The sequence below is a fragment of the Oryzias latipes genome, chromosome 22, assembly GCF_002234675.1.
Source record: "Oryzias latipes chromosome 22, ASM223467v1".
NCBI classification, from domain to species: Eukaryota; Metazoa; Chordata; class Actinopteri; order Beloniformes; family Adrianichthyidae; genus Oryzias; species Oryzias latipes.
In genome coordinates, this window is record NC_019880.2 from 9,176,247 (window position 1) to 9,203,492 (window position 27,246).

General features: G+C 41.2%; 1 protein-coding gene across 1 annotated transcript; it reads left to right on the forward strand.

Annotated features, from left to right (window-relative positions):
- Window positions 1-736: 736 nt before the first annotated feature.
- On the forward strand, window positions 737-8,790 carry ythdf2 (YTH N6-methyladenosine RNA binding protein 2). The gene is made up of 6 exons (XM_023951314.1): window positions 737-943; window positions 1,168-1,192; window positions 2,552-2,631; window positions 4,289-5,977; window positions 7,175-7,240; window positions 7,456-8,790. The coding sequence occupies exons 1-6, from the start codon at window positions 917-919 to the stop codon at window positions 7,477-7,479; spliced, it is 1,911 nt and encodes a 636-aa protein (XP_023807082.1). The 5' UTR covers window positions 737-916; the 3' UTR covers window positions 7,480-8,790.
- The last annotated feature ends 18,456 nt before the right edge of the window (window positions 8,791-27,246 follow it).

Consider the following 27,246-nt stretch of genomic DNA (forward strand, 5'->3'; position numbering starts at 1 on the left):
AATGTTTTGGATTTTAAACCATATTACAAAACAATATAAAAAATATGCAAAAGATGAAGCAGTTAAGAACATTTAATCTTCTGAAATAACTGCATTTTTTTTCTTTATCTATGCCAAAGTATAAACATGTTCTATGGTAAAGTATGAAGAACTAATCAGAAATTGAGAACCGGACAACGATCATTTTGGTTAAGAAAAGAAAAAAAGAAAAAAAAAGTAAAGCAGGGGTGGGATCAAATAAATTGGATTTCGAGCAATCTTTGAGGGGGGGGGTGACAATCTTCACAATTAATAGTTTCATTTTGCCATGTACTATATGCAAAAGAGCTATTTGTGATTAAGAGTAATAATTGAATTTTTACTAGTCTATGTGGACGTGTAAATATTTTCCATTCAATTTAATGTCTAATAATTTATGTTGTTGGTCTTGTTTTTGTATTATTTCTGCTTTGATTGCTTAAAATTAACCATTTCCAAGTCCAAATCCAAAATGTTCAATAAGATAAACTTCTGGACTGTAAATGTCGATTGTTATGCACGAATTGCACAGTATTTTTAGTGTTATTTATTTATTTATTTTCTATTCTTACTATATATTTCTAATAAATGTTTAAACAAGCAGAAATCATGTCAGAGCTGCTGAGATTGATTGCACAGGTGTACGGGGGGAACACTGCTTCGCTCCTCCACGCCAGTAGAGGGCGCTAGTTTGCGGTGAATAAATGCCACCGTGAGTTGACGAGGACTGCCCAGCCATGTTGAGGAGTCTGTCAAGCAAATTGCAGCCCGCCATTGTGTAGAAACCAGGCTCTGTAAAGAGATAAGAGCGCTTGGTTGAAACTCCTTAATAGATAGACTCTCTGCCGCTTTTATTTAGGAGTAAATACAGTTACCTTGTCTCCGGGGGGGGAAAGACATGTCAGCCAGCAGCCTTCTTGAACAGGTAAAGAGAGGTGTTTTCTGAACATTTACGAGGGCCAAATTTGTCAGCATCGCGACGGCTAGTGCAGATAGCTTAGCTCAAAGGCAGCGGCTGTGGCTCAGTAGTGCAGTAGGCCTGACAACCTGCTAAAGGACTGACTCCTGAAAATATATCTCCTCATCTATTTTTCCCCTTCCTCTCTTCTCATAAAACAAACCTTCATGAATCACTTGGACCCAATCCAGAGACCGAAAGGCCAAGCTAATAAAGGTAAGATGAGAATGGCTAGCATCTGCTTCTTTGCTACGAGTACGAGTGAAATACGGATCTTTTCACGCCCCGTGTGTGTCTCTGAAAATCTTGACTGCGTACATGATTAGCCACTCATGATAATGTTTGCCCTATTTAAGACACGATGTCTTTAAATTTTATTTCTTTAACGTTTACGAATGTGCTAACTAGCATCCACGGAGCTCCTTTACATTTCTAAACTAACACCCGAACGACTCCCACAGGTAGGTAGCGCTAGCCTTCCCCTGCCTGACTCACTAGCTGCTGATGTTTATGTGATGCGTTATTTCTCTAGCTCAGTTCGTTGTTCCGTGACGGCCAGGTATAACAATCCCACGTTTTCCAACTCGTTGGTTTCAGATGAGAGATTTTTCTAGCGTTTCTCAGCTACAGGTGTGATCCTTCCCCACTGACCCTCGGCCAATGCTAGTCAAGTTGAAAGCACTGCCGCTCGTTAACATGGATGCTAACTGCACGCAGCTGATCCCGGATAGTTAGCTTGCTAACGTTAGCGGGTTGCTAAATGATCTCTGCATGACACGTCTTCCGACATGCTTTTCCCCTACTAGACGTTTAAAGTTCCGCCAACACAAGTTCAGGGCGATTCTACTTACAAGTGTTTCTAAGATTCCTAACGTTTTCGAAGCGCTTCATTTATCTGATGCTGTACCGCGTCAGTCTCCTCTTCTATACATTTAAAGTCATAAATGTAGCCATAAAGGGGGCGACAGTGGCTCAGGTGGTTGAGCGGGTCGTCCAATGATCGAAGGGTTGGCGGTTCGATCCCCGCTCCCACCAGCCAAAATGTCGTTGTGTCCTTGGGCAAGACACTTCACCCTCCTTGCCTCCAGTGTGGCTCCACTGGTGTGTGAATGTGTATGAATGCTCCCGGTGATGGTCAGAGGGGCCGTAGGCGCGAACTGGCAGCCACGCCTCTGTCAGTCTGCCCCAGGGCAGCTGTGGCTACAACAGTAGCTACCATCACCAAGTATGAATGAGGAGTGAATGAATAATGGACATAATGTAAGCGCTTTGGGTGTCTTGAAAAGCGCAGATAAATCCAATCCATTATTATTATTATTATAAAAACAAACAGATGAGCTGATTTTTTTAAGGAAGCATGATTGTTAGATAAAGCAAGCCATTTAGATACGTTCAAAGTGGGCGTTTTTGTGTAGTTTAAACAAAATTCTTTGCAGTTTGATGCATTTCTTAACCTCTAATTTCTCTTTTAGTACTAATATTTAGGATGTTGCTCTTTAGCTCTGCAGGAAGTCTGTGCTTAAATGGTAATTGTACACATTTATACTTTATTTACACTAATTTGTTTTGTTTCAGTGCAAAACGGACCTGTGACCCAAAAGGATACTTTGAATGACGACGAGTTTGAGCCTTACCTGAATTCTCAGGCTAGACAGGTGAGCTTCTATCGCAGTTTGTGTTGCATGTCGTGAAATATGGCTTATTTTGTCAAGATTTAGATCTTGGTGAATTGTACAGTCTGTTTCGCTCTGAGTTCAAACAAAGTTCATAGATGATGCTAAAAGGGTTTAAGAATCACCCAGGAGTTTGTGTTTGGCTTTTGGAATCACAGTAAGTGAATTCTGTAAATTATCTTGACAAAAGGCTCTTTGAGATTTCTTCTGAGCATGACGGTATCTAATTCCCTGACTATGCAGAGCACTTTATGGGCCATTTGTCATTTCGTCATGGTGTCAGAATCTAAAACTCCAAAATCCAGTGCCCCAAAATCTTTTCCTGAAGTCTTTGCGAAGAACTAGTGTCCATCGATGCTTTCTAGATTGGCTACTATAGACCACAATGCATTGCGTTTAAACAATTTGTCATAAATGTTTTTATTTTATTTTTTATAAATCATCTAAGTTTTCAACATATGAACGTCATGGATTTATGAGTAGTCTTCAAAAAATGTTCACATTGTTTAGGTTGTACTTTGGCAAATGGGTGTCATATTCAGTGTTTTTTTTTTTTTTTTTTTTTTTTTTTTGGTTGTCTATTTTTTTGGGTTGTTTTTTTGTTTGTTTTCTTTTTTTAAAGGTAAATCGCATATACCAGTACTTATATAGCACTTCATTACCTTCTTAGAAGGCCCAGGATGCTGCACAGTCACAGCCCCATTTTCACAAACACACACACACACACACACTGGTGGCAGCTCTGTGGCTGAACATGGTCACCAACCTACAACCACCAGGAGCAATGTGAGGTTCAATGTCTTGCTCAAGGACACTTCGACACATGAAGAGAAGGAACCAAACCTGCCATTTTTTTCTATCAGAGGGCAACCGCTCTACCTCTGCTCCAAGGCCACCCCAAAAAGTAATGAGCATGTGTCCAGAATGCGTTGGTGTACTCAGAAGTCAAGCACTATATCCTTTTTTAGGAGTGAGAGGATTTGTACACAGCTACTGTGTATGAAAGGTTGCAGAGTTCCTGAAACCCTTCGTGAGAAATGATCAGACTGCTTACAAACAGCATGGTTGATGGCACATTTGAAATGGATGATATTGTTTATTTATTGGGATATTTCTACTCGGTTGACATCAGTAAACCTGTCTGTTTCAGACTTGCGACACTTTTAGAAAAAAGTTCTTAATGTTACTCTTAAAAACTTGAGACTTCTTGATAAAAGTAGAAATTCTGCTCACAATAGTTTTCTACGCCTTTGTTGTGGGAGGCTAGAATTTAACTTTAAAGTAGCTGTTTTTAATCATGGAGCTCACAGCTTTATTATTCTTTTTATTTGCATAAATGTCATGACTCTTACTAGGTAGTGTCTACTGTTTTTCACATGAGCTATACATTTTTTAAATGTGACTCCTGCACAGTTAAGCAGTAGAAGAAAATGTCTGTCTGAATGCAGAATCCCTTTTATCAAGCTTCTACAAATTTAAAATAAGTGACTAAAACATTTTATTTTGTTCTTGTACTAGGAAACTGTGGAAACAGATATTAGAAACATCAATTGTTCTTGCAGTCTGGTATACATCCATCTTTATCAAAGCCTCTTTTTTTTGTTTTATTGCTCATTCTTGTCTTTTTTTTTCTCTTCAGAGCAATGCCTATACGGCCATGTCGGATTCCTACATGCCCAGCTACTACAGCCCCTCCATAGGATTCTCCTACTCCCTGAATGAGGCGGCGTGGTCCACAGGTGGGGACCCTCCTATGCCTTACTTGGCCTCATATGGACAGTTGAGCAATGGGGAACCCCACTACCTCCCGGACGCCATGTTTGGCCAGCCAGGCCCCCTGGGGAGTAACCCATTCCTCAGCCAGCATGGCTTTAACTTTTTCCCCAGTGGCATCGACTTCTCAGCTTGGGGCAACAGCAGCTCTCAGGGACAGTCTGGGAGCTCTGGCTACAGCAGCAGTTATGCCTATCCACCCAGCTCACTTGGGGGTGCCATGATTGATGGACAGTCCCCATTTGCACCTGCTGCCAATGAACCCATCAACAAAGCACCTGGTATGAACAGCCTTGACCAGGGTATGGCAGGGCTTAAGATTGGCGGGGCTACCCCTGGCGGGAATGGGGAAATGGCTCCTAAAGTGGTTGGTTCTGGCTTACCTGGGGGTGGACCCCTTGGCCCCGTATCATCTGTTGGACCTACCAGCATGCCTCCTGTGTCAATTGCCCCCGTCAAGCCTGCCTCCTGGGCTGATATTGCCAGCAAACCAGCCAAGCCTCAACCGAAACTTAAAACCAAGGGTGGCATGGTGGGTGTCAATTTGCCACCGCCTCCCATAAAACACAACATGGACATTGGCACTTGGGACAACAAGGGCACCATGCCTAAAGCTGCCACTCCACAGCAGGTGCCCTCTGTTCCCACTAATGGACAGCCACCCAGTCAGGCTTCCCCGCAGCCCGGGGCTACGGCTGCAGGGAACCCCCAAATGCCCCTCAGCAATGGACAGATGGTTCCGCCCGTTTCCCAGATGGGGCAGCATCAGCTTCCACCTACTGTTCAGCCGGGGGTGGCTCCAATGCACCAGCCTCCATTGTCCCAGGGTCCTCCTCCTCCACCACCAAGCCAACAGCAGCAGCCTTCTCAGCCCAATCGCTGGGTACCTCCGCGGAACAGGACCAATGGATTTGGGGACGCCGGTGGGAGTGGGACGGGTCACTCTCCGCCCTCTTCTGGTGTTGGTGTGGTTCCTGGGGTTCCCTCCGAGCCACACCCTGTTCTAGAGAAGTTGCGTATGGTGAATAATTATAACCCCAAGGACTTTGACTGGAACCTCAAACATGGCCGTGTTTTTATTATTAAGAGCTACTCTGAGGATGACATCCATCGCTCCATCAAGTACAACATTTGGTGCAGCACTGAGCACGGCAACAAAAGGTTGGATGGAGCCTACCGTTCACTGGGTGGTAAAGGGCCGCTTTATCTTCTGTTTAGCGTGAACGGAAGCGGTCACTTCTGTGGTGTCGCAGAGATGCGTTCACCTGTGGACTACAACACGTCTGCTGGCGTGTGGTCACAGGACAAATGGAAGGGCCGATTTGACGTGCGCTGGATCTTTGTTAAGGACGTTCCAAACAGTCAGCTGAGGCACATTCGGCTGGAAAACAATGAGAACAAGCCAGTGACCAACTCTCGGGACACACAGGAGGTCCCGCTGGACAAGGCCAGGCAGGTGTTAAAGATCATCGCTGGATATAAACACACCACTTCAATCTTCGATGACTTTACTCACTACGAGAAGCGCCAGGAGGAGGAAGAATGTGTGAAAAAGGTAAAAGGAAATAAAACCTGCAAAACTGAAAACATGAACGTATCGAGCTTCTGTTGTTGGACTGGATATACATGCTCTTTGTGTGTGTGGTTGTCTGCATGCAGTACATAAGCACTGCTGTTGTCTTTTCCAGTGGAATATCATTTTCTGATGATCAGAACTGGCAAAAGCGAAAAGCATTTGCCAACAACCTTTTCATTCATCTAGATCTGAAGTCGGGGGTTCAAAATTGATCAGATACATTCGTAGTTGTGATCATAAATGTTGCCATTGTTGTTCCCATGACCCTGGCCTGTACGGGGAGTCAAAGTCTTTGGGTTATGTGGAGAGTGTGGTTGCAAAAGGATGAGGGCTGGAGTGGCGCCTGCCGATAAATTTTATTGTTTTTGGTGAAACTAAAATATTATTTTAATCCTAAATAATTTGGCAAATACATTCAAGTAAAGGTATTTTCTAAAAAAAATTTTTTTTTCTTTTTTTTTTTTTTACAGAAAAGTTTATTACGCTTTAGATCTTTCAGCTACATTTCCTTTATTTAGATTTTTTTAATAAACAATTGGTGCCAAAACACTAAGACTTTATACATTTGTTTTTCCAGAGGCTTGGTTATTAAATTAAACAACATAACATGTCTTTATTAAAATGAAATCATTTGGAAATTGTCAGTATTACAGGGCGTTTTAGTGTTTAGATAAGTTTAGGTGGAAACAGTTTCTTGCTTCAGATTTTGAAATCTTTGCTGGTTTGCACTGAAATCTTTCCAGAATATAATTTTATATATTTTTTTTCTGTCTTTACCTAAACACCATTGTTGTAATATTTTCTATATTAGTAGTAAACGGCCACTTGTGTTTTCTGCTATTTTAAGTCCTTTACTTTTTTTAAAACTTTTTTTTTACATGAAGGATGTTTATGTTAAAAGTTCTTAACAGATGGCAGCATGTGCATACATGTAAAGTCAAATGGAGCTTTAAAGTATATTTTTAGTTTTTGTATAAACTGTGTTTTAAATCTGTTCAAATTTAAGCTTTTATTTCTACTCCTCAGTCTTTTGTTGGGTTTTTTTCTGTATAAAGGTCCTAAATTTCATTAAGTCCGATTGACTTGAGCTGAGGCTTAAACTTAGATATTGATGATTGATTGATTTATTTTGTTGTGCTTAATGTTTTTTTTTTTTTTTAAACTTTTTGTCATCAGGTGGAGGTCCAAGGCAGTGAGCCATTTCCCAGCAACCCAAGTAACAGAAGTCATTACCGGCTTCAGGTAATCTGTCCTTCTATGGCGTCTGTGGAGTCTGTCAACTGAAATGTCTCGTTTTGAATCCTTCTCTGCATTCTTTAGTTCTGCAGCATCTATGTTGTTTTATGACCATTAAACTAAGACGTTTGCACGTTGCTGAATCCTGCAGAACAGATGGACGTTGGGGTTCGAGTTTCAAGGTTCATGATAACTTATGGGAACTGTTTTTCTTCTCCCAGGAGCGCCAAGGACGAGCCAAGTAACAGCTGGGGCTTTGGTCAAAGGACTGCTGTGGCCACCGTTCGAACCCCTTTCCACCCCGTTACATCCAGATCTAAGAAATATGACACGGGGTGAAGACTTAAAGAAAAAGACGGGAAAAAAAACCTAAATGAAGACTTTGATTTCTTTTGACTTTAAAGACTTACTTCGAACTTGTAGTAAAAAAAAAAAAGGAAACGATTATTCATAGGACAACTAAATGCATAGCATCTTTAGGTGAAGTCTTTTGTTTTGTTTTGCCCACCCCATTCCACTACATGTGTCCCTCCCCCCTTTGTATGCTGCTTTTTTTTTGTCTTTCAAGCAATTTTTTAATGAAAAACATCTTTTTTTCTTTTTTGCTCCAAGAACAAGTCTGTAATTTTCTCACAAACACACAAATCCAATAGAAATGTGTGGTGTTGTAATTGTCTCAAAGTGAAGAATGGGCAGTTTTTTTATTTTAATTTTATTTTTTTGGAAACCCTTCCCATCGTCAGTCTTCAGAAGATTCGCAAGTCTTCTATTGGGTCACTGGATGATCATCAACTTAGGCGGTTTGCCAACTGTCTTTTCTGCTTTGTTTTGTTTTTATTTCTTGTTTGTTTCGAGGGATGCAAGTTGCTGGAGAAAAGGGTCCTCAGTTTTGTTTTTCCTCTTGTGCTGGTTGGGAGTGTCGGGGAGGAGGGAGAGTCGGGAGGCTCTAGAGGAAACGGAAGCGAGGGTCAAGTGTTTGAGTTCAAAATAAATGTTAATGAGTCTCGCTCATTGTTTAATTTCATGGTCTAAAAGCTATAGTCTTTCTATTCATTCTTGAACTTGGTTAACATATTTTTTTTTTGTCTTGAGCAAATTGATTCATTGTTGCTATGGGCTGCTTTCTTTTATCCCCCCCCCCCCTCACTTTCTGAAGACTGATGTGACTGGCCTTGCCTCCACTCCTTTCTATTAATCAGTTCAAAAGTAATAAATGTGGTATATTCAGCAGAACTGTGTGCATTCCCCTTGTTTGACTGTGGAAAGTGGTTTTTGTCATGCGGTGTGTCTGTGCATTTGTTTTCTCGTTGATTGCTTTTTGCCTCCTTCAGCCTGAAGCCGCACCGTCTACACTTTGACCATTTTTAACACTTTGGTTCCCGTCGTCTTTCCACTGTTCTTCTTCTCCATCCTTTCAACGTTTTATTCCTGTCATGACGCATCACAATTTTTGGTTTGGGAATGTCATTGTTGGTAAGAGGAATAAAGACATTGAAGGCCCTCTCTCAGAACTACTGGCTTTTATGTGTGGCATAATAAAGATGCTCCACAAAAAACCTTGAGTTCCTCTTGTTCTTGATGGTTCTTTAGTGGGGGTGATGTTCCAACATTTTCAGAGCTTTTACCTAACATGCATTGAAGTCCCACTCCAATAAAAATGGTTTTCAACAAGGTCTTGTAACATTTTTCTTATGAACATGTATAAAGAAATTGCATTTCTGACCATTTCTTTACTCAAATTGCTGTGACTCAGGAACAGCCAAAAAAAACCCCCAACCCATTTGATAAAGCTTGTAGTGGTGCTGTACAATCGGCAGGTCACAAGCTCCCTGCTCCGCTCTATTCTGATGCATCTATTTGCAGATCCATCCATGTAGGTTCTTCGTATTCTTCGTCTGAGCTGGCTCAAAACTGTGCAGCTTGATTTCTCCAATTTTGTTGCAACTGTAATGTTAGGTTGGAGGTGTCTGTAAGCTGACAGAAGAGCATATAGGCAAGGAGATGATGGGAAAGTATGTCCCTAGAAATTACATGTTTTTGCCTAAAAACAGCAGAATCAGAATTAAAAGACCACTTTTATAGATCAAAGGGTAATTGGAGTGGGACTTTAAATATGTATGGACAAGGGTCTAATATCTAGCATTTATTGTTCAGTTTTGACAACTATTTAAAAAAGTCTTTGAAGTTGACAACAATCCTCCGTTTAAAAAAAAAATCCTTTTCCTGTCTTATCAAACTATTTCCAAATGCAGACACTAGAGGGCGCCAAAGGTCCTTCTACGTTTTTTGTTCAAAAGCGTGCAGCTGTATTCACAAGTGTATCTCTTTTTGCACTCTAAATCGTTAAATCTTGTATTATTTTACAGATAAAATGTTTGTTAAATTCGAGAGTTCTTGCTATATATCTAGGTTCCAGATTTACACGCAAAAATATCTAAGCATTAAATTACAAAAATGATGCAATCGACTAATAACCGCACAATGTTTAAATGCGCTCTACCTCGACAGTCAATTGATATATAAATACTTAAAATAGATATATACTTATACCATATACAATTCAAGTTTTTTGGGGTTATTAATCGATTGCAACTTTTATTCATATTTTTTGCGCAGAAAAAAAAAGAAGAAAAATGTAGAAATCTAGCTGAGTTATAGGTAACTGTGACCCTCTTGTGGGACTGGAGCGTGTTGGGAGGGAGGTCCACGGCACGTGTCGGGGGTGCATGGCTCACGTCGCCTCAAGGGGATCTCCTGTGACCCTTGTCTGCGTGTCCCGGGGGACACTTTCAGCTCCTCATGGGGATGCAAATGAGCGGCCGTGAAGCGGGGGAGCGCGCGCGCACGGGAGGGGGGGGGGGGGGGGGGGTACCACGCCGCCGCGGGGACAGAGGAGGAGGAGAAGAAAGGAAAAGTGAGGAGGCTCAGCCCCATCCACAGTTAAATTAAATTTAAAAAAAATATATATATAGTGGTGACTGCTGGTACTGCGTTTTATCAATTTGTCCACATTTTAATGCTCAATTCAACACTTTCAGAGTTAAAAGTATTTTCAATATTTTCACACTCATTCAAAATCAACTATTTTTAATTAATAAAAAAAATTTGTTCAGCATTTTCAGTTCATATTACACTGCAAGGTCATGCTTTATTTTGCTCTCATTATCATAAGGCATCCATCTCTTTCTTCCATTAGTGACGCTTCACCATGTCGCCAAACCGACCTCTATTTACATGACTAAATTAGATTTATTTATGTGCATTTTGTTTCAAAAGCCCCCCCCCCTACTCTATCAAACTGAAGAAAAAAATAATATATCTGCACTGCACATGAATAATGGCTTTTATAGTTCTGGTTTACTTGAGCATTTAAAAATATTAATTAAAAACATATTTTGAAAAGCAAATACGTAAAATAACCTCAAAACTGAAATGAAAATAACAGCTAAAAATGATTGTTTCCATGCATGATTATGACTTGATGATAAATGTTAATATCTTACTGGGGGAGGGGGTTGGACGGTCACCTGCTCTCCATCACCAGGAGGTCCTGCACTGGAGGGTTACCCCCTCATTCTTCCTGCATGGTCTTGCAAATTGTATCAAGCATTTTGAAAGTGCATAATGTGTAGACAGGGGCAAAGGTGGCCCAAAAACAGTTGATGACCTCAACACATGTGGCACACTCCCTGCTCTGAATATGTGAGGAGGGCAGCCTAAAAGAGGACCTGCAATTGATATTATGTTAATTCTAGCCCCCCTCAAAATATGCAATTTTGTGGATACATTGAAGTTTAATTGCTGTTTTTGTTTGTTATGTGTATTATTAGCCTCAGAAATGCATAAAAAATGTTATGATGTGGCTTATATGAATGTGAAAGAGATTTAAAAAATACTTTCTAAAAATTCTTTCTCCCCCCTCTAACATTTTTTATGTAGGTCAGCTCAGATCTCCATTGCCTGCAGGAATTTACGCTTGAATTATTTGATGCAGCGCTGTGATTATGGAAGTAGAACTAATGCTTGTTATTTAAATTATTTGATGAAACCCCTTTTTTGATTTAGAAAGGAAAAACAAGTAGAAATCCAGGTCTGGACATTATTTCTTTATTGAAATGTTTTGCAGAACAGAAATAAAGCGGTTAAAGTAAAAATATAAAAAGGAAGAAAATGTGACTTTTAACCATAGAATATTGATGGTTACAGAAATATCTTCATCAGAAATACAAAAATCTACAAGCTTGAGGAGGATTCACCAGCTTTCAGGATGGATAGAAGTGAAATCAAACTCTTCAGAAGCCCATCCTACCCTTAAAGCATTTTCAGCTTATTTTTCAGCTCCCTCTCAGATATGGCAAGTGTACTCTCAAGCGTAAACACACAGACCTTTAAAGTGGCCCTCTGTCACCACATGGCAAATCCCCCTGGTGTGATCCCTCTGTCCATTTGGCCGCAGGAGCCACACTCATAGACTGCCCGCGGTTCTGTTTGTTCCAACATTAAAGGAAGCCAGTATATGGACAGACTGGCGCCTGGTGATCATGACATCCTAATTTCTATGTTCCATTTACACCTAGATGTATTGGAAATGAGCTGATCTGTACATTTGTCAAGGTTCATCTTCCGCATCTCCTCCCAACGTCATAAGATTGTCCTTCCATGCAGTTCTGTAGCTTTACTGCTATGAAGTGAGCGAAGACTGTGGTTTCTCTCTTGGCATTCACCGCGTGCCTTAATTGTATTGAAATTAAATCAAGGTCCACTGTGAACACAAAGAGCTCAAACCCAAAGTTCTGAAAGGTTCTTGCCTCACCTAATATTTTTTCACGTTTCCTGCACACTTTAATTTATTTTTTCTCTCCAAGAATTTCCCACATTTGCTAAAACAAAAAATTGTTGAAGCTTCCTGTTTTTAATTGAGATATTTTCTATCTGCATCCCCGGTTTGACTTTCTCATTCCTCTGTCCTCACCTGTCATCCTTGCAGTGTCGGAGGCAGCTATGCGGTTCTTCCACACATCAAAGTCCACTGCATGCTAATCCCAAACTCACATGCAATTTACCTTAACAGTTCAGGGATTTAAAAAATTAAAAAAACACACACACATCATACAAGCCAGTGGGATTGTCATTCCTGTAAAGAAACTGACATTATGCATGCATGTGATAGTAGAGGTGAATGAACGGTTTTGCAGCAACAGAATGTAAGAAATAAAAGGATTAATCAAAGCAGAATACACCTTTCTTTTAGATTTTCTGTGAGTAAACATACCACACCATGTTATTACAAAAAGAACAGAGACAAGCAAAAGCACAGAGAAACAAAAAAAAGCGTGCAATGCTACCTTTGTTGCACCATAAAGAGAGCAGCACCCCAGCTACCTGATTGCTACCATTCCTGCAGACCATCTTCCCCTCAGAGCAAAACAAAGGATGACGACTAGATATTTATGAAGACACACTTCGATGCACAGCAGTGGCCCATCATCAGAGCACTGGCTCACTTTTTCTGTTTAGGACCTTGGTACGCTTTAACCAGACCAAGCAGTTCTTCATTACAGTTGTTAAAGCTGTGTCGTTACCCCCCCCCCCCCAACCCTCCCTCCTACTCTCCATCTCTTTACTGTTTTCGCTCTCTGTGCAGTCTGCGCATGCAACTCTGGCCATACAGACTAAAAACAGGCTGTAAATAACAACAATCCCCCTTGTTATAAATTATAACATGCAAAATTTAGCAAATAAAGGAAAACTTTGCCACAAAGCAGAAAAATCATGCAGGGATTTGGGCTTTTTTGTTGTTAAGATGCACTCTAGAAACCTTGCAAGCATTAAAATCTCTATTTTTTTCTCGATGCATTACTGCTATAGTGTAGTTGTTGGTTTTTTTTTTTTAGATCAAATGCATCCGTTTTTTTCTAAAGATGAGGTAAGAAAAAATAGAGAAGCTGAAGAATATTTCCGTCTCCAGGTCCTCGGTCCTGATTTTGTTTCTGCTGTAGTTGTAGCTCTGGGAGTGCAGCTCCATCCTCTGAAGGTCCTTCTGGGTTGGGAAGAGCAGGGAGGCAAGGCACACAGAGATGATGGGATGGCGGACAAGGGGGGGCTAAAGGGACGGGACGCAGGCAGGTGTCACACATGCAGTCGGGAGAGGAAGGAGGAGAAGGTTGCAGGAAAAAAAAAAAATTCGAGGGGGGGGATCTGAATTCACCAAAAGAAAATCCATCAGGATCTGCTCAAGACAAAACCAGACGAAAAAGCCCAGGATGTAGAACATACATATATAAGCCAGGTAGGTATATATGTATAAGGATCCAAGGGAAAAAAGGGGAAGAAGGAGGGAGGTAAGGAATGGACGGACGAGGATGAACAGGCAACTGGCTCACAGACAGACACACTGCGCCGGGCGAAGGCACAGGCTTCAATTTATGCTTTCTGGTCGACACCACCCCCCACCTCACATATACAGGCGCTCAAACACACATACAGACGCACACACACACACGCACACACACATATAGAGCATCCCGCCCCTATCTGCCCCTGTCCCTGTCCTGTCCCGTACTGGATGCGTGGCCCAGCTGATCAGTGCAGAGGGATTAGCCAACAGGGCCAGCTGGCAGGGATTACACAGGCAAAGTGGGGGAGGTGTGTGTGGGGGTGGTGGGAATGGGAGGGAAGGGATGAGGGGTGAGAGGGTAGGCCTAATACTGCGTCGGGGGGGGGGGTCTCGTCCTGCACACGCAACACAACACAGATGTGCACGAAGAAATGCATTTGTGCGGATATGCATTAATGTGGATGCACACGCATCAAGCACCCGTGAGTGATGACAACGGAGAATTCTTACAAATATGACTTTGCGAGCAACGCATGAGCTGCAGCAGCGGGGTAGACTGCAGCGGCAGCAAACCGGTAATGCATGCAGCGCATCCTCCTTCCCGGCCATGACGCCCGCACCGCACAATGTTGATAAATGTATGTAAATGTGCAGGAGGCAGCAGGAGATGGATGGAAGCGGGGGGCTGACAGAGGGAGGGAACCCCTCGGGAGAGGGGTTCCAGGCTGACAATGCAAGGCTCTGACCCCTGACCCCTCTGCGCTCCATCATCAGCGGCCATCAGCTGATCTTGCTGAGCGGGCTGCCACAGTGATACCCCCCCTCCTTTTCTCTTTTTCCCTGTCAAACACACGCGACACAGGTTTGCTAACAGATCTGACCTCACCTCTTCTTGCATTTCTTTTACACCTTTTTTCCTCCTGCCTTTCATCGCTCTTTCTTGTCTTTCTATACTTTAACTCCCAACTTAGATTATTGCAATATTTGTTTTCCTACCTAACAACAGTGATGTTTTTAATAGAAAGACATCCATCATGTGTTTGTACATTTCTATCAAAACATAATGCACTTTTTTGTCCCACTTTAGATCTCAATGCCAGCAACAAAGTAGGATTTTATATTTATACGAAATCTAAAAAATGTTCACATCAATTGAAAAAAAATTATATTTATAAAATAGTTTGAAAACGGTATATTTAAGGTTTTATTTAAATAAACTATTTTTATAAATTGCCAACCGATTCCTAACTGTTTCTATTTTACTGTAAAATAACTTCTCAATTTTCTAGTATGTCCTTTTCCTCATGGTTTCATACGATCCTGCTAGTTGGGCTCACACGGTTTGATCACTGCAGTAAGTGTGATCCTTTTTCTGGCACAACCAAAACCACGCAAAGTGAACAACTGCGCATCCCAGCTGTAGCAATTTCTCCACACGTTTTCCTCATACCCTTTGATCTTCCACTTCAAATATTCATAAAACATGGACTTCATACAGAACGTTACACTTGCATGGAAGAAAAATGTACAAATTTGACATTTTAGAAAAATCCAGCCTGGCTTTAGTCCATCAGGGATTTACCCCGTAAACAAGACTAATTTAAAAACATTTGTGACTTTTTTTTTTTAAATTTAAAATTACTTTGTGGCACTGAGACAGGTACAAACATAAATATAGGCATGCAAATACATATGCACCAATGAAGCCAGGCTTCGAGTAATTTTAGCAAAATCAAAGGGACATTTTGTGGGGCCTTGCAGGCAGTGCTTCGTAGCTAACTTCGATTCAGACATGGTTGATGTGTGGCAAATATAACATGGGTTTAGATGTTCTCATATTAACACAGCAGCATTGCAGCAGAGCTTTGGGGCAAAGTGGCACAAGGCGGTGTGGGGTTTGCAACTCGTGTTGCAGTCAAACGTAACCACTCGTTTCTTTGGAGGATTATAATCTGCAATTAATCTTTAAAAATAAAATCTGTTGTCTGATTTGACTCTACATCCTCGCCATGCTCTTTCTGCAAACGACATGCCAGCACGCTTTTACATAAAGCCCGTTTTGGCATTTCTGCATGCTGGGAAGAACCTTTCCTTATTCATCCCATCACTTTACCCTCAAGTCTTCATACATGTGGGGGGATGAGAGGCATGCAACCCTGCAAGCTGGCGCCCAAAAAGATCATAAAGAAGCCTTTTTTTTTATCATACAGAGAATCAAAAAGAGTTAGAGACATGTGATTATACAAAGCGAAAAGCCAGAGGAGGACAGACAGGCTAAAAGAGAGAGACAGGCGGGGACGAATAGGCAATGCTTGTCTCTAGTTTGGTAATCTGATGGAGAGATTAGCAAACCGGCAGCATTTGGGTCGGATTATCGAGTCATTAGAAAAGACTGGTGCTCCAGAGCCTCTCTCATGTGTTAATGTGGCTTTAGAAGACCTCAGTGTGCAGATTGCCGAGAGTATTGTACAGTGCACGGCCTTTAGAGGTACAAACAGGGTCACGTAAGCATTATAACCCAGAAAGTATTCTTTTTAGATTTTTTCCAGTTATATAAATTATTTTAACATTGATTTTTGAAGCTAAATTGTAAAGGTTTTTCAAATCTGACTTTCCACAACATGGCAGAGTAGCTCGTCAACACAAATCCATCCGGTTTTCCTTTTTCACCTATGAATTCCTGGAACAGCAGGTTATTTTTTACAGATTTTTTTTTTCTTTCCCCTGGCCTGTAGGTCTGTGAACCAAAGTGTGTGAAGAAACACTTCTTCCCTGTGTTAAAATCTATTGCTTGATAATCTGAAACGTTTAGCACTTTGGGCCAGGGGGGGAGAACAGCGAGGTTTGCGGCCTCAATGCATTTACAAATAATACATGATGTTCAGTGATGTGAGGATTTAAACAGGATTAGAGGAAAGGTGGAAAGCTTCCGGGTGTGTAGGTGTCTGTGCACGAGAATTCCTGTACTTATGAGAGGATATGTGGATTTTTGGGGTATTTAGTTAGTAAATTTCAATGTTGATACACACACGGCTCAGATATGTGTGCATCCGATATAGTTGTGTCGGAGGCAGGAGGAGTTTCCACTCCATGTTGATAGCTGATCAATGTTGTTGACATTCTGTGCGTCAGTTTAACTGATGTGGTCCAACAACTGCAATAACACTTCTAACTTTATTGCAGGAAAGATTTTTGGGGATGTTATTTTGCTATTAATCATTTTTAATTTCGTTCTAGCCCAGCAGTGTCATTTAAGGGAGGCCAAATTTTTTTCTGTAATTTCCAGTTTGTCTGCGCAGAAAGCATGATTAATCATCAGCACGCGCACACAACCTCATCCTATCTGATTTGCGGTACCAAAAAGCTTCCCTTTTTGCTGCTGCCTTTACATAGAGCATGTCCCAGTTCCCCACCCCCATCTCTTTTTGTCAAATAAATTGCTATGTGACCTACTTCCCATTTTGCACCATTTCACTCGTGTTGAGATGTTATTGTTTAAAGACAAGTGATTTGCTTTGGGGCAAACAGTATAAAAATCTCAATGCACAGTTCACAACATGGCGCACAGTAAAAGGGAAGAATTTTAATACACTTTTTTAAAATATGAAAAATTGCCAAAAGTTTTATTGTTTTTAAGTAACTACATATTTATTTATTCATTTAAAATGAGTGAGCAACATCCCATTTGCGTAATTACCACTGTATGATTTTAGGATTAAAATACATGGTTCGCATATTTTTTTGATTAACACACAATAATTCTCAAAACACCCCAAAATTAACAAAATGTCTTTAAGACAAGTCATAAACGGGAAAAATTAGGTAAATCAATTTTTGCAGCCTTGCTGAGCAGAAAGTGCAGTAGTAATTTTCAGCATTAAGCATAATTCATTGAATAAGCTAATTCATGGAGCACATTGCATTATAACCCAGTTAGGTCTGCCCTAGTTGGCATCTTCTATATTCTGTTTAAACTTGAGTTGGAATTTCTAAAAACTGAATCCAAAACATTATTTGATCCCAGACATTTGCATAAAAAGTTTTTGGGCCTAAACTATATTTCTGCCTTTTAATTCGTTCAGTTAATTTCATTTTTGTACGTACACTTTTAATATACACAAAGGTTCAACTTTTTACCCAGCTTTTTGAGACTTAAATGTGTTTGCATGCATGTGTGTGTGTGTGTGTGTTTGTCACATCAACGCGTCCTCCTGCTTTTACTCCCCCCAAGGAGAGATGGCACCAGAGACCTCACTGACCCTGATTTATTGGGATCAGTGGATCAATCCACATGACAGCAATTAATTTACATCCATTTGCTGCATCACCCGCTTCTCCCCCTCTCAGCTCACTGTGGACATTTGGAGCTCTTGCAGAATCAGTTTGGAAAATGTCTCCCCCAAACTCTTTCACTCTTCCCTTTGTAGAGATTGTCTGTAATTGGGGTCACGGTCACTAAAAAACATTGGTGTTTGTGCGTTCTTTTGGGTTAGGAACCCTTGATATGTCAACAATCAAATACTTGTAGTGACACCAACTCTCTTTTTACCAAACAAGCTTTGTATCATAATAAGTTAAACCGCGCTCAGCAAATTGGCTAATTATGATTACACCAGGAATTTGACATTAACATCAGAAGCTCAGCATCTTCTGATCATTTTTGCTGTATTCTCTTTGTGTTCTTTTCATTAAAGCATCTGTTTCATTCAGGTTCCGATGCTCAAGGGTCTTCTTTTCTTCCCTGAACATTAACTTTCTTTATTCCTCCGCACTGGCCTACATCTCTTGCTGCTTCTCTACCTCCCATTCCCCTTTTCTACCAGAATCTGTCAACGAAATGCGTTTTCCTGGCCTTTCAACTCAAGACAGCAGACTTTGCTTGAGGGAGAATTTGCCATTTAGTTTTCACATACAAAAAAAATACATATATATATATAAATAAATAAAGGAGCATTAGTGCTTTTTATTCTGCCCCTTTTTTGTCTTCTTTCTCTACGCATCTAAGAATTTCCCATTATATGAGAGTCTCTTCATTCCGACTCAGGCCTCCATGCCTTTACTCTGTCCTCAGGGTGAAAGGACCGGAGGAGCATAGCTGGCTAAATTTACCAGTGACCGGCACAGCACAGGCAGGATGAATCCTCCCGTTTAATCCCCCTGAACATGCGATTTGAAAGCCCTCTCGAACAATTGTTATCAGTTTATACACCCATGCATCGATTTTCATACAGTATGGGCGCTTTCAATGCATGGCCGTGCACATTCACACAATGGTTTTAGCTGATTTTGTGCACAAAACTTGACGGCTAGTGTCTTTTCCAAATTTATACTGAAGGGAAAGACAATGGAGGGTGAAAAATCCCCTGCTTGCATCTCTTAACCAGAATAGCTTGGGGACAGGTTCTACCAGTATCTGTTCAAGGATTGGCTGAGGTTGTGGTGCGGGAGGAAAAGTTGCAGTTGGCAGCAGGCAGAAAGACGCTGCACAGGGAGTGGGGGTTCACAATAAAGGGTTTTAAACCAAAGCCTCTTTGGTACGGAGCAGGAGGGAGGCAGGGAGCAAAAATGGAGCTGTGGGGGTGGGTGGATAGATACAGGATGACACAAGGTCCAGATTAACCCTAATCTCAGGTCTGGTGGTTTAGGTGAGGCTGAGGGGACTGACGGAAGCTATACAATGCCAGGTGGTCATGAGGAGGTTAAAACTGGAGGATGGTGGGTCATGAGGAAGGAACAGGCTATTGCTAGGGAAGAGAGAGGCAGGAAGAATTAGATGGTCAAAATGTATTCAAACAGGACAGAAACTGAAACTGAGACGAAGCTGAGGATTGAAGTGGGGATGCAAACAAAGTTGTGGGTGAGGGGGTTGGGGTGGGGAGTGCTTGACGGTGGCTGCAAGGTTATTGGATGGTTGGTGTATGGTGACAGTGGCACATGCCCTGGTGCATGGGATTAGAGGGACAGTCACTAATCTCCTGTTTAGGCTGTATGTAGGGCAATAGTAGCTTAGCCCAGCCGCACTTAGCATGGCTGCAGCGAGAGGCAGAGGAAGTGGACTGGCTTATGCAGCAGCACTAAGTTCACCCAAATTATCACTTGCTTTTCTGGTTTCATCTGTCTCGGTTTCATGCTGTCACCACATTAACTTAACAGATTTCTGTAGAAAACATGTCAGTTCTTTATAAAACAAAGAAAAATAGGCAGTTTACATTGCTTTTACACAAACAGTTTCTATTATAGTTAATGTTCATACAATCAACGACAATAGCTTCATTTTTAGTTTCAATAAATAATCTAAGAAACAAAAACTGTGACATTATATTAAACAAGCTCCCATTAAAAAAATAAATTCTCTGTTTTTTACTATTTCATTCATCTTTCCAAGTCATTTTTGTCTTGTGTTCCTGAATTGTCTTAACAGCTGCATCATTCACTGTTGATTACACGTTGAATTTTGTGAATTCCAACTGAAGTGGCTATTTTTTTAACCCTTTAGAGGACTCTAGGTTTTTGCAGCTTAACAACACACTAATTAAAGCAAGGAAAGCACAGTTATCTATTGATTAATTTACAGCAATAATCACAAGAAGGTGAATTTATTTTCTCATTCCTTTTTTTTTCTCATAATAGTGAAGCTAAAGGAGTTGTTTTTAAAGTGAATAAAATATTCTCATGCGGATTTAGATTTCTTGAAAAAGGTCACAGTTGTCAAAATGTTCTCATTTTTAAAGCTCAAGTAATATTTATTACAAATAAACACAAGTAAGACAACAAATTCTGATTTTCCTTTATTTTTGAAACACAAATTAAAAATAAATATCATGACTAAACCAATCCCTCCAATGACCTCCAATACTTTCCTTGATTGCAAAAATAAAAGATGAATAAAACCTGCAGGAATTAATCTGCTGGTGCATTTGTGTCAAACAGGTTGTTTCTGTTTTCAGGGACAGCGTCAAATGAATAAAACTGCCATGTCTGTTACACAAGGTGTTCTGATTAAAGGTAAGCAAACAGAAATAAAGAACAATGGATGCAGAGATCAGAAAGGCTCTCTGTGATCTCTTCTCATTCAACACTCCAGGGTGCTGCACATTTGAAACTCTAGTTCAATTTTTGTCACCTGGATTGGCAGATACTAAATTAACCAAATTACAGATGTTTTGGAACATCTGTTCCTCCTACTTGCAGGCTGTCACAAGCAAAACAGTAGAACAATTTTATAGCATTCCACAAAAAGCAACAAATCTCAAAGTTGAGTAAATTGCTCTGTGGGAATAATCTAAATATTTTTTAAATGTTGCATTCTTTGATAACGCAATTAATAAATGCAGAACAAACTAAGGAAAAAGAGTATCTAGGTTATTTTCAAATAAAGTCTCAATTTCCTGCTTCAAAACAATTTATGAAAGGCAATAAAGCAATAAAATATTAGAATTTATTTCAACAGAAATCTTTTATAAAGTACACAAAAACACTTTTAGAGGAGGAACACTGTCCCTAGTCTGAGAACACTGGAAAAATGTCATTTTCAAAACAATTTTAAAAAATTCAGAGTACCTGTGTTTTTCCCATGTTTTAAATGAAAAAAATTGAATTAGTAGAATTTGTTTTGGTAAAATTTCTTAAAATATGTGGCGATGTCCAGCCCTTTTAAGATAAAATTTAATTTTGAAAATATAAACACTTAAATTAATGTAAATAAATCTGTTATTTGGCAATAACGCCTGAAATTAAGCGCGTTATGCTCAAAATTATATTTTAAATCCCCCAAATATATCCTATTTTAAAAGCTGGAATAGTCCAACTTGACCATTTTCATTTTCAGGCTTTAAATACACATTTTAAGATAATATCGTCTTGAAGTAAATTAGTCAAATAAATCAAATAAACCTTTCTGGTCTCCCCAAATCAAGTAAATCTGTTTCTTGAAACAAAACTACTCACAATTCACAGATCAAGGTAAAATATTATGTGAAGTTTAAAAAAAAGCCAGTTTTTACAGCAATATTTTTTTGAATAAGATGTTTTCAAGATAGAATGAGTCAACAAGATATTCAAGATTTAGTTTTGTTTTGGCTTATGTAAATAAGATATTTAAACTGGAAACTAGATTAAATGAGTTGGTGAGATTTTGTGATTTTACCTAAACATAGAAAACTGAAATTTAGAACCAATTAATAATACAAGCACACAGATTTGATGTTGGTGGTGGGGCTTGTAGAAAACTGGGATGTCCATGAATGGCCATTGAAACTGAAACGTAAAAAACTTTCAAAGCAGCTTTTCTTACATGACCGTTTGTGTATCCATGCAGTTTATACAAATAAAACACTGCAGGAAGAAACTGAACCCTCAAATGGTTCAGGAAAAGGCACCACCATACATCCTTCTTCACCTTTCGGTCCTTCAATCGAGCCGCCATCTCCTTGCTCTTTTTTCCAATGAGCAAAGTGATTTATGTCAAGTGAAGTCAAGCTTGGGCCGGCATATGAATCAAAAATTGTCAAGTTCATTTTTCCCACTCTGGTCTGCAAGATGACACGACTTACTTTTGAATATAAATCCCCAGAGAGCAGCACATTGCTTTTAACTGCCTGCAGCTTCAGCAGAGCAATCAAACCCTTTGTTTTTTTTACACCATCCCACAATCCCACCTGCTTTGGCGAGACGATGGAGGGTTCTTTGAAAACAACGAGGCGGCATGATTTATTATTCTAATTAGCTGAAGTGAGACTTTAGCAGAACCACAATTATACTAAATCGCCCAAATAGTTTTCTGGTTGGCTGACTTCACTTCTGCTCAGATGTTAATCAGAGGCCTCTATTGTACCGAGGTGCAAACTATTTGCGAGTCACACCATTGCCTGGTGATATCTTCTACAAACAAACAAACAAAACTGCCTAGTTTCTGTTGGAAATTGAGCTTTCAACATCAGCTATGTGAAACAGCTCCCTGACCATCTTCCGCTCGAACAGGGGGCTTAAGTATGAAGCGATACCCCGCTAAAATCTGCCGCAGTGGTTAATTCCAGGTCATTTCATAATCTCTTTGATACTCACATCTGCACATCTCTTCACTCTCGCTCACTGACAAACAGCTGCAAGCTGGCATGCTCTCTAAATCTGACACGCAAGCACACCCAAACACTCTCAGACTTCCTGTGCACACATGTTCCCAACACAAGGGCCTGAGAGAGCTCACGATTTACACACACACACACACATGCTCCAGCATAACCCCTCAACAAAATGTTTCAGGGATCTTCTCAGAAAAAGCTCACAGTCACAGTAGCAGGATAGTTTATTTATTGGATAAAACTGCAATTAAATGTAGACGACGGAGAAAAAATGTATACAGGTCTCATCTGTCCTTGTGGTCAAAGCGCAGAGACACCCCAGTCGTCCTGCATCAGGTGAACCCGACGTTCTGCTGCTGCCCAGCGCTCCTGCTCTCTGCCTCCTCTATTTTCATCTGTGTTCTTGCACTCTCCCAGCTTTCGGGTAATTACCTGGCATTTGCATTGCAAAGTCCCCAGTGCCGCCCTCAGCTCCTCCGCAGGTGATTGAGCTTCATTCCCCTGGAAGATAAGAGGAAGAGGTGGGGAAAGGAGGATGGTGGTAGGATGTAATGTTATTCTGGTTTGCAGTATGTGGAAATTATGACCTCAACTCTTTTTGTGTTATTTGCCTGGTTCAGAGAGTACACAAGAATGTTTTTATTCTCTCATTACTATCATAACCATCCCATCGTTTCAGTTCAAGTCAGAACTAACTAAAAGATATTTATGGACTTGTGTTGGGCTGTGAGTCAGGGAGACTTTTTTAGAACGAGTCCGTCTGTGAGATATACCTTTGTTTGATGGGTTGTGGCAGCAAGTCAGAGTGAGTGCACAGTTAGAGGGGTATAAAAGCCAACTAAGGAGGATTTCATCCCACCACGGGGACATTACACTTCCTCTTAGCCTCTTTAGAACGCAAATCTAACTCTCATTCCAGAAATATTCACTGAACATTTTCTCTATCAAAAAAAAACAAAACAAAAAGAGCTTTTGTGGTGCCATTTGTCCTTAACCCAGGCATGTTTAACAAAAACTATACAAACAAAAGAAATATATTCTGTCTTTTTAAATGAAAAACTGTCAAGATATTGCATTGTTAGCTTCTTCTTTCTCTTTCGGCTTTTCCCATCAGGGGTCGCCACAGCGAATCATCCTTTTCCACCTCACTCTATCATGAACATCTTCTACCCTAACATTAGCCAACTTCATGTCCTCTGTTAAGACATCCATATATCTCCTCTTTGGCCGTCCTCTTGCCCTCCTGCCAGGCAGCTCCATCTCCAACATCCTTCTACCAATATATCCACTATCCCTCCTCTGAACATGTCCAAACCATCTCAGTCTGGCTTCTCTGACTTTGTCGCTAACACAGGCAACATGAGCCGTCCCTCTGATGTACTCGTTCCTCATCCTGTCTAACCTGGTCACTCCTAAGGAGAACCTCAACATCTTCATCTCTGCTACCTCCATCTCAGCCTCTTGTCTCTGTCTCACTGCTACCGTCTCTAACCCATAGAGCAGAGCTGGTCTCACCACTGTCTTGTACACCTTTCCTTTGAGTCTTGCTGGCACTCTTCTGTCACACAACACTCCTGACACTTTCCTCCAACCGCTCCAACCTGCCTGCACTCGCCTCTTCACCTCTTTTCCACAATCCCCATCACACTGAACTGTTGACCCCAAGTACTTAAACTCCTGCACCTTCTTCACCTCAGTCCCCTGTAACCTAACGCTTCTACCTTGATCCCTCTCGTTCAGACACATGTATTCTGTCTTACTACGACTGACCTTCATACCTCTTCTTTCCAGAGCAAACCTCCACCTCTCTAGCTGTTCCTCCACCTGCTCTCTACTCTCACTGCAAATTACGATGTCATCCGCAAACATCATTGTCCAGGGAGATTCCTGTCTTACCTCGTCTGTCAGCCTGTCCATCAGCATAGCAAACAAAAAAGGACTCAAAGCTGATCCTTGGTGTAGTCCCACCTCCACCTTGAACTCCTCTGTCTGACCTACAGCACATCTCACCACCGTCATACTTCTCTCATACATGTCCTGAACTACTCTGACATACTTCTCTGCCACTCCAGACGACCTCATACAGTACCACAGCTCCTCCCTCGGCACCCTGTCATACGCCTTCTCTAAATCTACAAACACACAATGCAGCTCCTTCTGACCTTCTCTGTACTTTTCCATCAACATTCTCAAAGCAAAAATGGCATCAGTGGTTCTCTTACGGGGCATGAAACCATACTGCTGCTCACAAATCTCCACCTTCTTCCTAAGCCTGGCTTCCACTACTCTTTCCCACAGCTTCATTGTGTGGCTCATCAACTTTATTCCTCTATAGTTGCTGCAGTTCTGCGTGTCACCCTTGTTCTTAAAGATTGGGACCAGAACGCTTCTCCTCCATTCCTCAGGCATCTTCTCACTCTCTAAAATCCTATTGAACAACCTCGTTAGAAATTCCACTGCTGTCTCTCCTAAGCACTTCCATACCTCCACAGGTACGTCATCAGGACCAACGGCCTTTCCGCTCTTCATCCTTTTCAGAGCCTTCCTAACCTCATCCTTTCCAATCTCTGCTACTTCCTGCTCCACAACAACCACATCTTCCTCCCTTCTTTCCCTGTCATTTTCCTCGTTCATCAGCTCCTCAAAATACTCCTTCCATCTTTTCTGTACACTCTCTTGGGTTGTTAGCACCTTTCCATCTCTGTCCTTAATCACCCTTATTTGTTGCACGTCCTTCCCATCTCTGTCTCTCTGTCTGGCTAGCCTGTACAAGTCCTTCTCTCCTTCCTTTGTGTCTAACCTGTCATATAGTTCATCGTAAGCTTTCTGTTTGGCCTTTGCCACCTCTCTCTTCACTCTACGCTGCGCTTCCTTGTACTCCTGTCTACCTTCCTCAGTCCTTTCTACATCCCACTTCCTTTTAGCCAACCTCTTCCTCTGGCCGCATTCCTGTACTTCCTCATTCCACCACCAAGTCTCTTTACCGTCTTTCCTCTTTCCAGATGACACACCTAGCACCTTCCTACCTGTTTCCCTGATAATCTCTGCTGTAGTTTCCCAATCCTCTGGAAGCTCATCCTGACCACCCAGGACCTGCCTCAACTTCTGCCTAAATTCCTCACAAGTTTCTTCATTCTGTAGCTTCCACCACTTGGTCTTCTTTTCTGTTTTCCCTCTCTTCTTCTTCCTGACCTCCAGAGTCATCTTACACACCACCATGCGGTGCTGTCTGGCTACACTCTCTCCTACCACCACTTTGCAGTCATTAACCTCTCTCAAATGACCTCGTCTACATAGGATGTAGTCCACCTGGGTACTCCTACCTCCACTTCTGTATGTCACTCTATGTTCCTCTCTCTTCTGGAAGTAAGTGTTGACTACAGCCATTTCCATCCTCTTCGCAAAGTCCACCACCATCTGTCCCTCCAGATTCCTTTCCTTCACACCAAACCTGCCCATCACCTCCTCATCACCTCTGTTGCCCTCACCAACATGTCCATTAAAGTCTGCTCCAATAACAACTTTCTCTCCTCTGGGGATACTCTCTATGACCTCATCCAACTCACTCCAGAATCTCTCCTTCACTTCTAACTCACAGCCAACCTGTGGCGCATACCCACTGACTACATTCACCATCACCCCTTCAATTTCTAACTTTAGGCTCATCATCCTGTCTGAGGCTCTTTTCACCTCTAGAACACTGTTTACAAACTCCCCCTTCAGAATCACTCCTACCCCGTTTCTCTTCCTATCAACACCATGATAGAAAAGTTTGTATCCTCCTCCAATACTACGTGCCTTGCTGCCCTTCCACCTTGTCTCCTGCACACACAGTACATCTACCTTCCTTCTCTCCATCATGTCTGCCAGCTCTCTGCCTTTCCCTGTCATTGTGCCAACGTTAAGAGTCCCTATTCTCAAACCTATGTTCCTGCCTTTTCCCTTCTCTCTCTGGCCACGGACCCTTCTGCCTCCCCTCTTTCTTCCACCAACAGTAGTCAAATTTCCACCGACACCCTGTAGGTTAACAGCATCGGTGGCGGTCGTTGTTAACCCGGGCCTCGACCGATCCGGTATGTCTAAAGTGTTGTGGATGATTCGCATGGTTATTTTGGCAATTTTTACGCCGGATGCCCTTCCTGACGCAACCCTCTCTATTTATCCGGGCTTGGGACCGGCACAGAAGTTACTGACTTGCAACCCCTGTGGCTAGATTATTGCATTGTTAGCTAATTTGGTTAAATATTTCAACTGAGAAAGTGAGAAGATAAAGGTGTGATTCATGGTGTGAACATGTTTATCTGCTTTTCCTTTGTCCTAAACACATTTTTAGGGAAAGATTAAAGAAAAAACTAACCTGTGACTATCTGAATAAACATGTATTTCATAGAATTAGAGTTATCATGAAGGAATGAACACATCATAGTCTGCAGTTTTAGCATTTAATTTCCGGCGACAACCTTTCTATATATATAATAGGGCTTCTACCTCAATGTGTTAAAAGCCACACTTTCCTTTAAATATGACTTTATTCTCATAACATAATTTAAAGTTTTGTTAGTTACTGTTAATTTATTTTTGGGATTTACTTTTAA

Bases quoted from the DNA above. Each gene is read 5' to 3' on its own strand.
- ythdf2 (XM_023951314.1), top strand. From the start codon at position 917: ATGTCAGCCAGCAGCCTTCTTGAACAG. The intron at 1,193-2,551 runs GTAAGATGAGAA...GTTTTGTTTCAG, and splicing joins GAAAGGCCAAGCTAATAAAG to TGCAAAACGGACCTGTGACC. The intron at 7,241-7,455 runs GTAATCTGTCCT...TTCTTCTCCCAG, and splicing joins GAAGTCATTACCGGCTTCAG to GAGCGCCAAGGACGAGCCAA.